This window comes from Heterodontus francisci, chromosome 20 (genome assembly GCF_036365525.1).
Source record: "Heterodontus francisci isolate sHetFra1 chromosome 20, sHetFra1.hap1, whole genome shotgun sequence".
NCBI classification, from domain to species: Eukaryota; Metazoa; Chordata; class Chondrichthyes; order Heterodontiformes; family Heterodontidae; genus Heterodontus; species Heterodontus francisci.
The window spans coordinates 36,825,403-36,841,492 of record NC_090390.1 but is presented as its reverse complement, the minus strand read 5'-3'; the positions used below and the strand labels follow the sequence as shown (position 1 = coordinate 36,841,492).

Sequence of the window (16,090 nt, the reverse complement as noted above, 5' to 3'; positions counted from 1 at the left end):
TGCAGGGGAGAGAAATGAATTTATTGACGTTAGAGGAATGAGCTATGAATAATGGCTTGGTAAGAAAAGGCTCTTCAAACAAAAAATCTCATAGTGGACTTACCAGAGTTATTTCAAGATATAATGGGATTGAAATGATTTATGTATATTGCACATTTTTGTTTGCAGTTGGTGTAATTAGGGATGAGAGTTTACTGTTGAGAGGAGAGGGTTTTCTCTTTTAAAGAAAAGTATGTATGCGCACCAACGTGAGAGTTGTTGGTGCTGGGAAGTGGAACTCTCCTTATTTTGGGCATCTAGTGTTAGCATCCCGATGTAGACTAAAGCCTGCTCTACTCTGTCTTAGCAAGGTGCTTAGTGTAATCTCACAAGAGTAGCCTTTACAGCATCAGTGTGATACTTTGTCCATTTCCTGAACCTCTGGTCTCTGAGAATCTCAATTCATGGCAGTCCTGTGCTGTAGTAGGTCCACGTCCACAGAAACAAGGTTGAGACTACACAGAGTAGCTAGGCCAATTGCTTTAGAAAGATGGTCTTTAAAATGTCAATATTTCACATGGGAAATTATAGACCAAGCAATCAGAGGAGACTTTTATCCCAACAGTCTGGGTTGAATTTGAACCCAGGTCCCAGATGTGAAAGGTTAGTTTCTTATACACTTCCCCTGACAGGAGTTTCTATGATCCTTCTTCCATAGTCTCAGCTGGTCAACTCCAGCATTTGATGTGTTTACAATAGCGACTGAATATTACAATTACATTACCTCTTCTGCGGATGAGCCCAATATGATGGGTGCTGTAATCTTCAAAGACTTGAGTAAATATCATAAGTAATCAAAGCCCAGCTGCACACACTATTGAAATAAGCTATGTGTGGGTTTTTTTTCTCCAGATCCAGTCATCATTTTAATTTTAAGCTCCCTTTCAAAATAAGACTGGAGTCTCTTTTTAATATATTTTAAGAGGGATATAATTATATCAGACTTTATAGTGAAAGGATAGCAGTGTTATGATGGCTATGGTAATCTAAATGTTTAGTCTTCTAATCTAATCTAAACACAGCAATTACTTTTATGACAATTTTTCTGCAAATTCAAGCATTACAAATTCTACTCCATGTCACGTAGGCGTGGTATCATGTGCAATTCACTTAAAGATCTATAAGATATGAGGAGAGATAAAATTAGTTTTCATTGCTAAACTTGGGTTTATAGAAAAAACTACACAGATAAATCTACTAAATGATATTGGAGCTAAGCTGTTTTAAAAGTTGCTCTCCATTTATTTGACTTAATATGGAATTGTACTTGAAATCAATAAAAATGTCACACTCACTCTTTCTGCCACTGGGTAAAGAAGACTTAATCAGGAAAGTTAACTTTAACTCTGTGTGAGAGTTGAAGCAATGAGGTGGAATTGAAAACAAAGCTTTAACTTTCTTAGTTACTTGTGGTTTGCCTTTACCTGTCGGAACTACTAAGTAGGTGAACAACATGAACATTGAAGATTAAGGGACAGCTGGATAAGTACATGAGGGGAAAAAGGAATAGAAGGATATGGTGATTAAGTGAGAGGAAGTAAAGTGGGAGGAGACTCATGTGGACCCTGCATGCCAGCATAGACCTGTTGGGCCAAATGTCCTGTTTCTGTGCTGTAAATTCTATATAATTGTTCCGTATAGGAAGAAGGCAAGTTTGAAGGACCAACACTGGCTCAGGTTATTGAGCTGTTTGGAGGCAGACGATGGATCACGAGAAACACAACCACAGCAACTTTGAACAGAAACACTGAAAAATCGAGCCTGCAGCGCAACAACACACTGGGAATGAGCACAGCCAAAAAGATAAAGAAATCGCTGATCAGGGTAAGAGACAGCACTGCCCGAAGTCAGCGCTCAATGTGTTTCTGGTCAGGGACAGATCTACTAAACTGAAAATTTTATATTTTGCTCCGTGCAGGGAGAGAGTGGGGACATTACTGATGAGGAAACCTGCACACGTAAGATCCGAAGCTGCAAAGAATCTCGAAGCAGGAGTGGTTCTGATCCTGCAGACTTTGATGAACAAGAAGAATCAGGTAACAAATTTCTACCATTAATATCTAGAGGGCTTATGGACCAGATCAAGCCCAGAATATTTTTTAAAAAATCAGTGAGAAAGTTGAAGTTAATATTTTAAGAAACTCTGTAAAACAAAAAGAGCTGTGCCTGTGATTGGAAGATAGCAAATGTTAACATGTTATTCAGCCAAGGTGTGGCTGTGGTTGGCTGGTTATGGCTTGCTTTGCCAGGGTGGTGGGGGGTGGCGGCTGGAGTGGTGGTGGGGGCTGCTGTGGTTGGCTAGTTGGGTATGGTAGCGTGCCTCTGATTGGCTGGTTATAGCAGAAGGCTGTGGTTGGCTGGCTTTGGCAAGGTTTCTGTGCTTAGCTGGTTGGCTACTCGAGGTCTCTATTTCCCATTTTGCTGCATTCTGTGCATCAGCTGCTACTCTCTGTGTACCTTTCGCCTCAGAGTTTGTAAGTTCAAAGATCAAGTGCTGTTCTCCTAAACCTGGACGTTTTAAATTTAAAAAATACTGCTGTTACACTTTATAATGGGCAGGGATCAATAGTGTATATTAACATATTAAACAGACAGAGATCAATGATGCACATTAACATATTAAAAGGGGGAGGGTTCAATGTTGTGTATAGCATATTAAATATGGGAGGGATCAGTGTTGTGTATTAACATTAAACAAGGAAGGGATCAATGTTGCAGGTGAACACATCAAACAGAAGAAATTGCTTGAGCTGGAGTGGATACTACTAATTATCGCAGCTGTCAAGTAGTCACTGTCTGTTACTTGGTACACCTGCTTATTTAATGCATTGTGCCACCCTGAAATACAGGAAGAAACTTGTCTCACTGAACTTTGGCTACAGATTTGCCATTGCTTTGCTGTGTATGGATGTATGTCTGTGTACTGGGAGACTTGAGTGGGAGGGGGAGAGTTCTCCACAACATGGAACCCACCACCATAGAACAGGCAGACAGGACCAATGGGAACTCAGAGCAACAGGCTACAGGCTCTTACTATTATATGCATTCAAGTCTAATTAGAAATTAATTACCTGTGCACAGTGCAAATTGCTGCTGTACTTTACTCTGATCCTTTAATCCAATTTCTGTCTCGTAAAGCTCAGACCTGATTTTACTCTGTTGCAACCAAATCTAGTTCCTCAGTCTCATTTCCATCAGATCGTGTGCAATGCTCTGGTCCCACATCTGCTGATCTAGTTCCTAACTTATAGTTTAAACTCTGCGCAGTGTGCTCAGCTATTTTCCTTGTCTGCTGGGTATAGTGTTATAAGGAGGGAAAGATGGATGTGGAATTAGTTCCTAAAAATAGGAGTTAAAACTATTCTGATCAGGCCCTTTAAAAAGCAGTACAAATAGCTGGGTAACTACAGGGTTGGCAGTTAAGAATGATCTGTGGAACACAATGGTTCCTGTGCTGCTGCACAGTGAGTAATAGGGTTTAGTGTAGAATTGCAATGTTGGATTGCAATGTTATATTGATAGTCTTGGATTCAAAGTTCTTCTATTTTCCACTTTTAATAACGTCATTTATTGTTGTTGCTTCAGAGAATGAAGAAATGTGATCAGGTTCCCCACAACCTCTTCTATTTTGTAATGTTTAACATTAAAACCTGAAGAACGCATATGAAGTGAGCTACAAACCAATGAATTAAATGTTACCTATCTAATCTATTCGACACGTTTATCCTTTCAATTCCTTTTTAGATTTGAGCATCACAATGGGTTCTCCTGGCTCCTGTACACTCCCTACCAGGGCCCGTTCCCTCACCACCCCATGCTCCACCACATTAGGCCCTCCAACATCAACTCCGGTGAGGCCTGCCTCCTCTCCAGTCCTGTCAACTGTCAGCAAGGCCAAACCTGGGTAAGAGAAAAATAAATAATCTCTGATATTCTCACACATTTTCATGACTATTGATACAACACTTATTGTAATAAGAAAGATTAAAGGGTTCATGTGAAAAAACAACTTTAAAAACTGCGGAGAAAACCAAAGCAATTGTGTTGCGAAGCTGTTATTTACTTGCTAGCAATTCATTATTCACCATATAAGTGATACCAGGGATGAAAAGCTGGCATTATGAGGAGAGGCTTGAGATACTAGAACTACATACATGGGGGCATCCAAGGCTAAGAGAAGATTTACACTGAGATTTTGAAAATTATAAAAGGTTTTGATAGGGTAAATAAGAAAGACTATCCTGAAAGGTCAATAGTGTAAGTTACAAAGAGCAACAAGAAGTTGGGAGAAATTTCTTTATGCTGAGAATTATTGAAGCATGGCATTCTTTGCCACAGGGAATTGACATTTCAAGCATGATTATGATACAGGGCTACAGTGGGAGGACCTTATCAAGACATGATGAACAAAATAGCTGCCTTCTGTTCTGTAATCTGCTATAGTTAAATGATTATAGTGTCTGCCAGTAGATAAGGGACCCCATAAATTACATATTTGCCACAATCAAAACTCAAGATCAACTGTGTTTAATTTTGTAAAGTTCAACAATGCTTCAATATATTTGAGAAATGGTATCTCCTTGCCATGTGGTAGCTTAGTTATTAATATGTCCAATGTAGTTATGAGGGGTATATCACAGGTCATCATGATTATCTTCATTAAGCTAGTAACCTCTTCAAAATAGTTGAATCACTATAGTGGAACTTTGATTAGCTGCCATAATGCAGGGAACCTCCCCATATGATAAGGGGAACTAGTGGATAAGTAAAGTTCCACAGGAGCAAGGATCTATCTGATTTTGGGCTTTCTATGTATTGAATTCCTTTTCAAATCTTACATTGGCTCCAGAATAACCCAACAGAAGATTTGGGAAAAAAAAGAAAAATACTGCAGGTGCTGTAAAACTTTTTAAAAACAGAAAATCTAGAAATATTCAGCAGGTCAGGCAACGTTTGTGCAGAGAGAAAGAGAGTTAACAATTCAGGTCAATGATCATTCATGAGGAAAAAGTTGGAAATGGAACCGGTTTACAGCAAGAACAACTTATTTGTCGTTTAGTCTCTCCCGGCTTCCATCCTATCACAGACCTGTTGTTCTTTTCTTCCCTTCCCCTTTGCCCTGCCTCTTCATATTGCAGCACTGCCTTGAGAGAAAAGCAGGCCTCTTGCACTGTCCTTCAAATGGCACGCTGACAGCGACAAGTGATAGTTGCTGTCTCTCTGTAGGCACAGTCAATAGAGTGAATACAGAGACAAGGTTGACTTCGGTAAATCATCAGAGTAAATACACAGAAAATGCACATGTACTGCAGTGACAAAGTATCAGAAGATACCATGATCTCTGCTTTTCAATGGTTCTATATTTTTGGAATGAATGAGGAATGTTATTGATTTCTTGTCTGGTTCCACATTACCAGCTAGCTCCAGGATCTTGGCTGGCAGGGTGCACTGACCACCAGGTATTGTAATGGTTTTTAATTTCATTAATGCTTCCCCATTATACCAGCCATCGCACGTAGTGGGAAAATCCCGTTCACACAAACCCGCCCGCTATATGCAGTGGGGAGTATATCACAATAGGATAATAATGAACAGGTCTGTAAGACGGGTCATTCAAATCTTGAATTTTAACAAATGACCTTGCTGAACCAAAATTTTAATAATTAACACTTCATCAAATTTCATTCACATAGATGAAGTCTTAAGTGTTATCAGTTGCAGGTAACTTTACAGTAGTGAATTCTTTCAGGTCCAACGAAACATATGGCATTTCAACAGTAAACTGAAAGTATATTTTACACTACCAATATGTTTTAGGCAGACATGCTGCATAGAGTCCAAGATGATAGGAATTTTATTCAGAGACGATCCCTATCCACTTCCTGTTGTTCCGACTGTTTTATATTTGTTATCTAAGACTGTTTTATCTGGATCTGTTGTAGCACAAGAGGGAGTAACAGCTGGCACGGACGGGTGAAAGGAGGGCTGAAAGGATTCCAGGACTTCATGGTCTCTGACAGTAACATGAGCTTTGTGGAGTTTGTTGAACTTTTTAAATCATTCAGGTAAATGTGATCACACTGTACTGCCATGACTAAAATATTCCCACCATTTTCATTTTGGTCACAAGGTAATTAATGCCAGTAAACAGATGCTGAAACTGGGTTTAAAACCCAACTGTTTGAAAAATGTTCTTATCTGAGTGGATTGTTAATTCATGTTTATTGCGTGTGCATGTAAAACAAGACATTCACTTTTTTTGTTTGTGGAATTAGTGTACGAAGTCGGAAGGATTTGAAGGATCTCTTTGACATTTACTCTGTATCGTGTAACCGTTCTGGCTCAGAATCCACCCCACTGTACACCAATCTGACGATAGATGACAAGATCAGTGGGTTGCAGCCTGATTTAGGTCAGTGATCACCAGGGTTGTTACTTTGATTGTTTACTTCAGGGTTGTCCAACCTTTTTGCTTGGGGGGGGCACATTACAATTTTTGTCTTACATAGGGGGCCGTGAAACAATTTCGGAAAGATAAAGGCATTAAAAATTTATCTTACTATTCATCAAAACAACAACAAATGTGCATTTTTGTGAAGAAGCTTTAAATGAGAAGATTAATTTATTGACTTACTTTCTCGTCATTATGTTGGACACTGATTTAGTGAGATACCTGGCATTTTTTTGCTTGCACACATAGTCAATGTTTGCCTGCACACTTGCTGTATTCCAAATAGATGTCCATCTGTCAGGAGTGATCTTGATCTTTCTCTCTCTCTCTGTCCCACCGTCTTAATCTCTCTGTGCCCCTCTCTCTGTCTCTCTCTCCCTCTCTGATCCCCCCTCTCTCTTTCCCTCACTCTGTCCCCCTCCTCTCTCTCTGTCCCCCTGCACCCTCTGACAGTTGCAGAGAGCGGGAATGCTCAGCAGATGTTTGGTCAGTTTTTATAAAAAGGAATCGCAAGTGTTAGTTTCACAGCTGACAGGTGCTGAGAGCGGGAACTGGTGTTTTCCAGTGGGCTTTTTAAAAATAATCGGAACTCGCCGGGAAACCCTGAACCTGTCCGAAGTTGGGAAACCGCTGTTTCCGATGTTAGCACCCGTCACCTGTGAAACTGACACTTGTGATTTCTTTTTAAAAAGCCAGTCTGATAGAAGAAGCCAATGGGAAATTTCCCATCTCTGAAATACGTCCTCTGGCCAGATGGAAACTTTTGGCGGGGTGGATCCTGGCCTGCGAGCCGTATGTTGGACAACCCTGGTTGACTTGGTGCATTTCTGCACCATATTGGAATTTTTAATGTTAAAAGGGGGCACAACATTCATGAAAGAAGTGTTCAGAATATAGTCTTTTTGTTTAAGAAGGCAGTAAAAAATGAGTTAAGTTCCACATCAGTGCCTCATCTGCATCTGACATTGTTGTTACAAAAATGATGCGGGCCTCTTCCAGCTATTTCCCTTATAAAGGTTAATATACGGTTTGCCAAATGCTTTATCTTCAAAGAGATTATTTGTACACTAGGTCCCGGCTATAATATTGTCATTGAGAATCACAAAAAAAAAGGTTTGACTGTTCAGCAGACAGGGCTTCTGGGAGAATGACCTGACTATAATATCCCTTTCTAACTAATAAATTAAGATCCCTTCTTGGCACAGTGGGTAAGTGCAGCACACGGTGCAATAGTGACCCACAAGGAACTGAAATCTTAGCCCTGATTTGTGGTAGATTAGCTGATCTCACCAGGGGCAGCAGTTGGTATCAGCATCTCTGCACTTGGGAGAGAGAGTTCTATTCCCTGTCCTTTCCCCTTGACCTTTTACTTCTTCCTTTTTCAAATAATTCATCTTTTTGAAAGCTGTGTGGATTCTGCTTCCGCCATTGTTTCTGATGGGGTATTTCATGTCCCAGCAATCCTCTTCAGAAAGTGTTCTTCTAACATAATCCTTTATTATTAAGCAGGAATGATACATACACAGAGCAAGGGGAGCAGAAGGGATAAATACACAGGGAGGAGCAGCAGGAACAAAACAAACACAATGACAAAGAGAGAAATACAGAGAAAAAAGGAGCAGGAGAGTCAAATACACAGACAGAAAGAGGCATGGACACACAGCAGACTGGATAATTAGCACAGAAAAAAATAAATATTAAACTTCCAAATGATTTAAGAGTAGAAGTTGCCATTAGTAATGTTACAGAAGCGCTTAGCCCACTTGTACCAACTTTGTCTCTGTGGTATTTAAAGAGATTTTCATCTATTTATTTTAAAAAGATAAACATTTCTGTTAACAGAGCAGAAAGAGGAATTCAGTATGAGTAGGTTAAGTGTTCATGTAATAACATTACTGCCAGTAATTATTCTGTACTTATTTTAAACCCATTTCATTTTCTACTGTGATCTGTATCTTTCTCAGTCACATTGGAATAATACATATTAAAAGAATATTGATAAAGTCTATTAGGCTAAATTTATTTGCACCTTGAAGAAGAAAGGTGACAAAACTTTTAACAAGAATTGATTCTAATTAGTGTTTGGATCCTTAATTAAAAACAGTTTATATTATATTTTCAGTTGTTGACATTGAAATATAACACTTGAAATTATTAATAATACAGAATAATAAACTTTATTCTTGTTTGTCTAGACCTATTGACAAGAAACGTGTCTGACCTTGGTCTATTTATAAAGAGTCGACAGCAAATATCAGATAATCAGAGACAGATTTCCGATTACATCGCTGCTACCAGCATAGTGACCAATCGAGTGGAAATTGCTTCCCTGGGAGAGAGTGGGATGGGAATTCAGCAACTGAATGACTTCCTGGTCAACTGTCAAGGGGAGAACCACACTTATGATGAAATCCTAAGCATTATTCAGGTTTGAGAGATTTGTTGTTCTAAAGCAAGCAATTACGAAAGCAAATGGCATGATAACCATTGTTACAAAAAGATTGGCGTATGAGAGTAAGGAAGTCTTACTGCAATTATAGGGGGCCTTGGTGAGACTGCATCTGGAGCACTGTGTACAGTTTTTGTCTCATTATCTAAGAGAGGATATACTTGCCTTCGAGGGGTGCAATGGAGGTTCACTAGATTTATTCCTGGAATGAGAGGATTGTCCTGTGAGGAGAGATTGAATAGACCAGGCCTTTATTTCCTAGAGTTTAAAAGAATGAAAGGAAATCGCTGAAACATTTAAAATTCTTAAGGGTATGTTTTCCCTAGTTGGGGAGTCTAGAACTAGGGATCACAGTCGTCATTTAGGACTGAGATGAGGAGAAACATCTTGACTCACAGGGTTGTAAATCTTTGGAATTCTCTATTCGAGAGAGATTGATAGATTTTTGGGTACTATGGAAATTAAGGGATATGGGGACAGATCAAGGAAGTGGAGATGAGGTAGAAGATCAGCCATGATCTTACTGAATAACAAAGCAGGCTCGAAGGGCCGAATGGCCGACTGCTATTCCTGTTTCTTATGTTCTTAAAGATATCTCAGCACAGTATGTAAAACAGGAATATACATCTGAATTGGATATTTGCCATATTTTGACTAGTGTCGGACTAAACTACATGGGTTTAATGTGTGCAAACAAACTCCAACGACTGTAAGTGCACTGATTACTACACTGACTATTGTTATCCTCCTGTCAAGTTTTAAGTTACTCTGCATTAGACTCCTGATGAATGATGTGTACCTGTTTATGTACTTTTCCCCATTAAGAGATTGAATGGTTACAGACTGGTGAATGGAAATCTTTTTCACATTGCACTCATTGGCAGCGCTAGATGCTTGAAATATAATGCAACTCTCCAGAATTACCCTCACCATGTAGTCAAGGTGATGCAGAAGAGCATCTGCTGTTGCACCAATGGATCCTCTCCGTTTTCCATCCAGCCGATCATTACGCTGATCATATTGAAAGATTAACACTAATTGTGCTGAACCTGAAGGCAGTTTTGTTCTGTAGATTTATGCTGTCAGGCAGCTGCATGAAAATTGCTGACTTATTTCACATGGGACACATGACAGCAGACAAAGAGACAGAGAAGATACTTTCATCCTGTCAGCCTGACCCAGATCCCACAAGAAAGAGGATGTTGTGCTAACCTAGGGTTGTCCAAACTATAACCTGTGGCCTATTTGAAGTGCTGAGCCCTGGCAATCAGGCATTTGAAGCCCAACCAGCTTAATCCTGTTTTACACATTTTTCTTATTCACTGGTTTGTCCTGTTTGGAATTTAATGAGACTGAAGATTTGGAAAGAGCTGCTTCTGACGCTGTTGTCAGCTGAATCCTAAATCAGAGCACAAGAGCTATTAGTATCATTATATGTGACTTATGAGAGCTAACAAGAACATTTGTATGAGGCCCTCAAGTCTCCATAGTAGACACCAACAAAAACCTTGGACAGCCCAGCAATACTCAGTGCCCATGATAGTCAGTTGTTTGAAATGATGAATTTTATGTATATTTATGCAGAAACTGCCATATATAAACTTGACGTAACTCTTTGTATCAAATAAACAGTGCTTTATGATTCATTGAAAAAATAATATATTCATTCCCTCCCAGAAATTTGAGCCATCAGTCAACATGCGCCAACAGGGATTGATGTCATTTGAAGGCTTTGCAAGGTATTGCATGGTTTTGTTAAACTGCTATTTGAGAAAAGACCATCAAGCCCCCTCACACTTTGCCCCGTCCTTTGGTTGATTCCAGCCATGTGCACTAACCAGTGTCTTATTGGTGTTTACCAATTATCTTCTCACTGCAGTCATTTTCTCATCTTGCAGGCTTGACTTTTTATCCACTATCTATAAATGGATGGAATCTCGAGCCGTAGTCAACGTGTGCTCCAAAATTACCACACCCACTACCACAAAACACCTTCCCTTTCAGATTCCAGGATGTCACCACTGCCCCACACTGTGACAGGCAGCATTTTGGCATGGGGCATTGCCAACTAATAATTCATGTGTAGGATTTTCCCAATGTTCATGGCTCTTTCTTTAGGACAGAGAATGATTCATGAAGTAGAAGGGGGCTGGATGGAATGTAATGGAGAAAGAGAACCAAGGGGAATAGCATTGCCTATACGTATTTTATAACATTAGTAATAGCTGAAAACAACTTTATTGTATTTGTATAGAAGGTACTGTGTAATTTTTATATACTGGGTTTTCTATTTATATGTATCTTTTATAAAATACTATGTTCAGGTTTCTAATGGACAAGGAGAATGTTGCTTCAAAGAATGATGAATCCCAAGTTATTGTTGAAGATTTACAGTATCCACTTTCATATTATTACATTGAATCCTCTCATAACACTTACCTCACTGGGCATCAACTTAAAGGAGAATCCTCAGTGGAACTTTATAGCCAGGTATCAGATTTTTAATAAAAGCAAAGTACTGCTGTTGCTGGAAATCTGAAATTAAAACAGAAATTGCTGAAAATACTCAGTATCTGTGGAAAGAGAAACAGAGTTAATGGGCTGCATTTTAAGAATCCGCCACTGAAATAGGCGATGGGCATAAAAAAATGTGGCCTGGACCCATGGGGACCACGTCACCGAGCCGCTGCGATTTCAAATGCAGCGGCTCATTAGCTTGACCGTGGCGCCTGCTCCCTCCAATCACGAGGAGAGGGCGGGCGAGCCGTCACCGGCAATGGCCTCTGACGCCAATGTGCAGGTGCCGGCGTCATTTTTAAAGGGTTTGCAGCCCGAAATGAGCATAATAAATTTCTAGAGGGCCAGTTACTTTAAGGTGTAAAATATGAATGGACAAGTCTTCCCATGCATTCTCCCCCCCCACCCCTCCCAATGGCATATCACAACATTCCTGCCCTTTCCTCCCCCGGAATACCTATATTGAAAATGTGATCTATCCCCCCACCCCCCGCCCAAAGTTCAGCACGTTTGACCTTTACCCCTTCCCATCACCCCCCGATCAATCCAAAGCCGTGTAACCTCACTTCCCCCCTCCTGCACAGAGAAAAAAAGCCTCCTCCCCCCTCCTCACAGGTGTCACGCCACATTTCCCCGAATGGGGATTGGAAGGCGCGGAATTGCTGCCAACCAGAATAAAGATTGCAACGTGCTGGAAGAACCGCTGCGGCCTGCATGGTTAGTAGGCATTAACGTATTTTAATGCGGGTCCCGTCACTGAGTGGCGGGGCGGCCACCCCGAGGCTTCGCCACCACCGCCGCCGAGATCAGTATGGGGCCTGCCGGCATTGGGGTTGGCCTCCTCCATACCGATCTTCATTGCCCCCCCCCCCCCCCCCCCCACCACTGTTCCCAGTGCGGAGGGGCTTTAAAATCTAGCCCAATGTTTCAGGTTTCAGTTTTGGTGAAAAGTCACAGACCTGAAATGTTTCTTGCTCCACAGATGCTGCCAGACCTGCTGAGTATTTCCAGCATTTTCTGTTTTTATATCAGATTTTTAATACCTGTCTCTCCTCCTCTTGTGTAACCATATCTGTTTCCCACTTGGTTTTTAAATTGTTCTGTCTCTTTTTTGCCTTTCTTTGTTTGTGTCTCTCTGTCTGGCTGTCTATCTCTTGTCCTTTCTCTCTATCTCTCTCCCTTGATTTTTCCAGTTAATTGGTATCTATTTCCCATTTTCAGGTGCTGTTGCAGGGATGCCGAAGTGTAGAGCTAGACTGCTGGGATGGAGATGATGGTATGCCAATCATATATCATGGACACACTCTCACCACAAAGATCCCATTTAAGGTGCGGTTCGATTTGGTTTTATTTGAAATACATTGGCTTGTGTGTTATAAATGAATATATGTCAATAATTACCAGCATCATGGCTGTTCAAATTTTGGATTTTCCCTCGCAGGATGTCATCGAATCAATCAATCGCAGTGCCTTTGTAAACTCTGAGATGCCAGTGATTTTATCAATAGAGAATCACTGCTCACTGCCTCAGCAGCGGAAGATGGCAGAAATCGTTAAGGTAAGTATTACATTCTCCAGCCCGTGTACTGGGGCAGGTGACCTAGAGAGACTGCTGGCTGAGCTCTATCCTGCATTCACAGAAGTTATCTGTTTCTTTAGAATGTATTTGGAGACAAGCTGGTGACAAAATTTTTGTTTGAGAGCGACTTTGCGGATAATCCAATGCTCCCATCAGTATGGCAACTCAAAGGAAAAATCCTGCTCAAAAACAAGAAACTGAAGGCCCATCAGACTCCAGTGGATATACTTAAACAAAGGGTAAGCTTTGTTTAAGCTTTTCAGGTGGATTGTAATGATTTATATCACCTGCTAGTCTCGAGATATCATCATGTTGGTGTATTTTATACCTGTTGATATCATATATTATGAAAGTCCAGATGAAAGCATGAAGCATACTCACCCTACAGGGGACTGGACTAGGAATTGGTGGGGTAGAGATTTGCCTCGAGCAGTATTACAAAGTGAACTTAACTTCAATGGAACTGAATATCAACGGGGCAGATAACATATGTTCGGTGCCAAACTATCCAGGATGAATTTCTACCCTACTGTGTCTGAAGGTTTTCCCCTTCCTGCACTAGGATATATTGAATCACTTGGGCACAACATGTAGAGGAAAATTAGACTGGAGTGATTGCACACCAGTAAGCGAGCCCATCTGATTTTCCAACCATTCATTGAAATGGACAAAAGATCAGGAATGCAAAGCTTCCCTCACTGACTTTCATCCATGCTCCATATCCGGGAAGTCCAGTGCAATCTGGCAAAACAACAGGAAAACCTGCCTCACTATTTCCCTGCTGAAAATTCCAGTTCAAACAGCTGATCTCCTGAGCTGGAACTGAAGTAAATTCTCAGAGTGGCAAGGAGATTGTTTATTCACCTGGTGCTCTTGGTACTTTTGAACAGAAATAGGATGGCTGACTTGAACTTTTCAATGCAGCTTAATGGGTTTGGGCCCATAATACAAAACTCATCCTAATTTAATAGTAAATCTCTGAGAGAAGGCCTTGTGAGGGAAGTCAAAAATCTCACACTGGTGCAGTTGGGAGTGCCTCCCTGAAGGTAAGTTGATCGACAAAGGGAAAGATACTTTTACTCTGCAGATGGTTTAGATCTGACTTGGAAGTGGTTGATGCAGATACTCAATAACCAAATTGGAAAAGGTGTTCCACGCCCCAGTGCTCACATCTTGTTAAGCACCAACACACACCCTAATCCTCTAAAATGCTAGAATCTATTATTAAGGAAGTCCTAACAATGCACTTAGAAAATCATAGTATAATCAGACAGAGTCAACAAAAGGGATATTGTGTTTGACAAAATTTTTTAAGTTTTTGGGAATGTAACTAGTAAGCTTATAAAGGGAATCAATAGATGTAGAATACTTGTATTTCCAAAAGGCATTTGATAAAGTGCCATACAAAAAGATAATAAGCAAGATAAGGGCTCATGGGGTTGAGGGTGATATATTGGCATGGATGGAGGATTGGTTAACAGACAGGAAGCAGAGAGTAGGGAATAATGGTACATTTTCAAATTGGCAGGCTGTAACTCGTGGAGTGCCGCAAGGATCAGTGCTTTGGCCTCAGCTTTTACAAACTATATTAATAACTTAGAAACAACACCGAGAGTAATGTATCTGAGTTTGCTTATGATATGAAGCTAGTTGGAATATAAGCTGCAAGGAGGACACAAAGAGGCTACAAAGAGATATTGACAGGTTATGTGAGTGGGCAACAAGGTGACAGATGGAGTATAATGTGGGGAAGTGTGAGGTTATTCATTTTGGTAATAAGAAAAGAAAAGCAGAATTTTTTTTAAAAGGTGTGGAACTTATAAATGTTGATGTTCAGAGGGACTTAGATGTACTCATACAAAGGAACACAGAAAGTTAGTATGCAGGTACAGCAACCAATTAGCAAGGCAAATGGTATGTTGGCCTTCATTGCAAGGGGATTGGAGTAGAAGAATAAGGAAGTCTTGCTTGTATTGTACAGGGCTTTGGTGAGACCACACCTGGAGTACTGTGCACAGTTTTGGTCTCCATGTCTAAGGAAGGATATACTTTCATTCAAGGTGGTGTGGTGAAGGTTTACTAGATTTGTTCATGGGATGAGAGGGTTGTCCTATGATTATAGACTGAGTAAATTGGGTCCATACTCTCTGGAGCTTAGAAGAATGATAGGTGATCTCATTGAAACATATATTCTGAATCATAGATTCTGAAGGGACTTAACAGGATATACGCTGAGAGGTTGTTTCCCCTGGCTGGGGAATTTAGTAGATGGTGGACAAAGCCTTAAGAAAAGGGGTCAATCATTCAGGACTGAGAAGAAATTTCTCCACTCAGAGGGTTGTGCATCTTTTGAATTCTTTTGAATCCCAGAGGATTATGATGCTTCATCATTGTATATATTTAACGCTGAGATAGACAGATTTGTGGTCTCTCAAGGAATCAAGTGAGGCAGGAGATCAGCTATGATCATACTGAATGGCAGAGCAGTCTTGAGGATCCATATGGTCTGTTCCTGCTCTTACTTCTTATGTTCGTAATATTGAGGTTTGTACTGCCTCTCCTAGTTATCAATGAAATAAATGGAGAATGGCTTATAAATAACCTCTTTAAATAAGTTCAATCATCCGACAATATTATAGTCCTATCTCCAAATCCTTATGTTCAGCTACCCTGCTGGGAATGCAGGATTGCTGCTTTTGCGTGACTTCTAGGGATCCTCTTAACCCATCAAAGCTCTGAAAGAGACATCATTTGAAGCCTTTTTTGGAACATAGGAAAAGCAGCGGTCCAAACAGTCCCTGGGACTGATGAGTCACTTAATTAGGTGATGGCTGATATGTATCTTAACTCCATCTACCTACCTTGGTTCTGTAACCCTTAATACCCTTACCTAACAAAAATCTAACAATCTCAGTTTTGAAATTTTCAAGTGGTCACCAGCTTCAACAGCTTTTCTGGGGAGAAAGTTCTAGGTTTCCACTACCCTTTGTAGGAAGAAATGCTTCCTGCCATTTTTGTGCTTGACCTCTTGTTTTGTAAGTCACTGTGCAGATGC

General features: G+C 40.4%; 1 protein-coding gene across 3 annotated transcripts in view; it reads left to right on the top strand.

Moving 5' to 3' along the window:
- LOC137380575 (1-phosphatidylinositol 4,5-bisphosphate phosphodiesterase epsilon-1-like) overlaps positions 1 to 16,090 on the top strand; it is a 462,270-nt gene that overhangs the window by 373,814 nt on the left and 72,366 nt on the right. For all 3 annotated transcript variants that reach the window (XM_068052607.1, XM_068052608.1, XM_068052609.1), the window contains exons 9-19: positions 1,681 to 1,863; positions 1,958 to 2,075; positions 3,784 to 3,943; positions 5,982 to 6,104; positions 6,315 to 6,451; positions 8,686 to 8,918; positions 10,617 to 10,678; positions 11,264 to 11,429; positions 12,678 to 12,785; positions 12,898 to 13,014; positions 13,116 to 13,274. In XM_068052607.1, the coding sequence (XP_067908708.1) occupies positions 1,681 to 1,863; positions 1,958 to 2,075; positions 3,784 to 3,943; positions 5,982 to 6,104; positions 6,315 to 6,451; positions 8,686 to 8,918; positions 10,617 to 10,678; positions 11,264 to 11,429; positions 12,678 to 12,785; positions 12,898 to 13,014; positions 13,116 to 13,274 (1,566 nt within the window). The remainder of the gene's footprint in view (positions 1 to 1,680; positions 1,864 to 1,957; positions 2,076 to 3,783; positions 3,944 to 5,981; positions 6,105 to 6,314; positions 6,452 to 8,685; positions 8,919 to 10,616; positions 10,679 to 11,263; positions 11,430 to 12,677; positions 12,786 to 12,897; positions 13,015 to 13,115; positions 13,275 to 16,090) is intronic.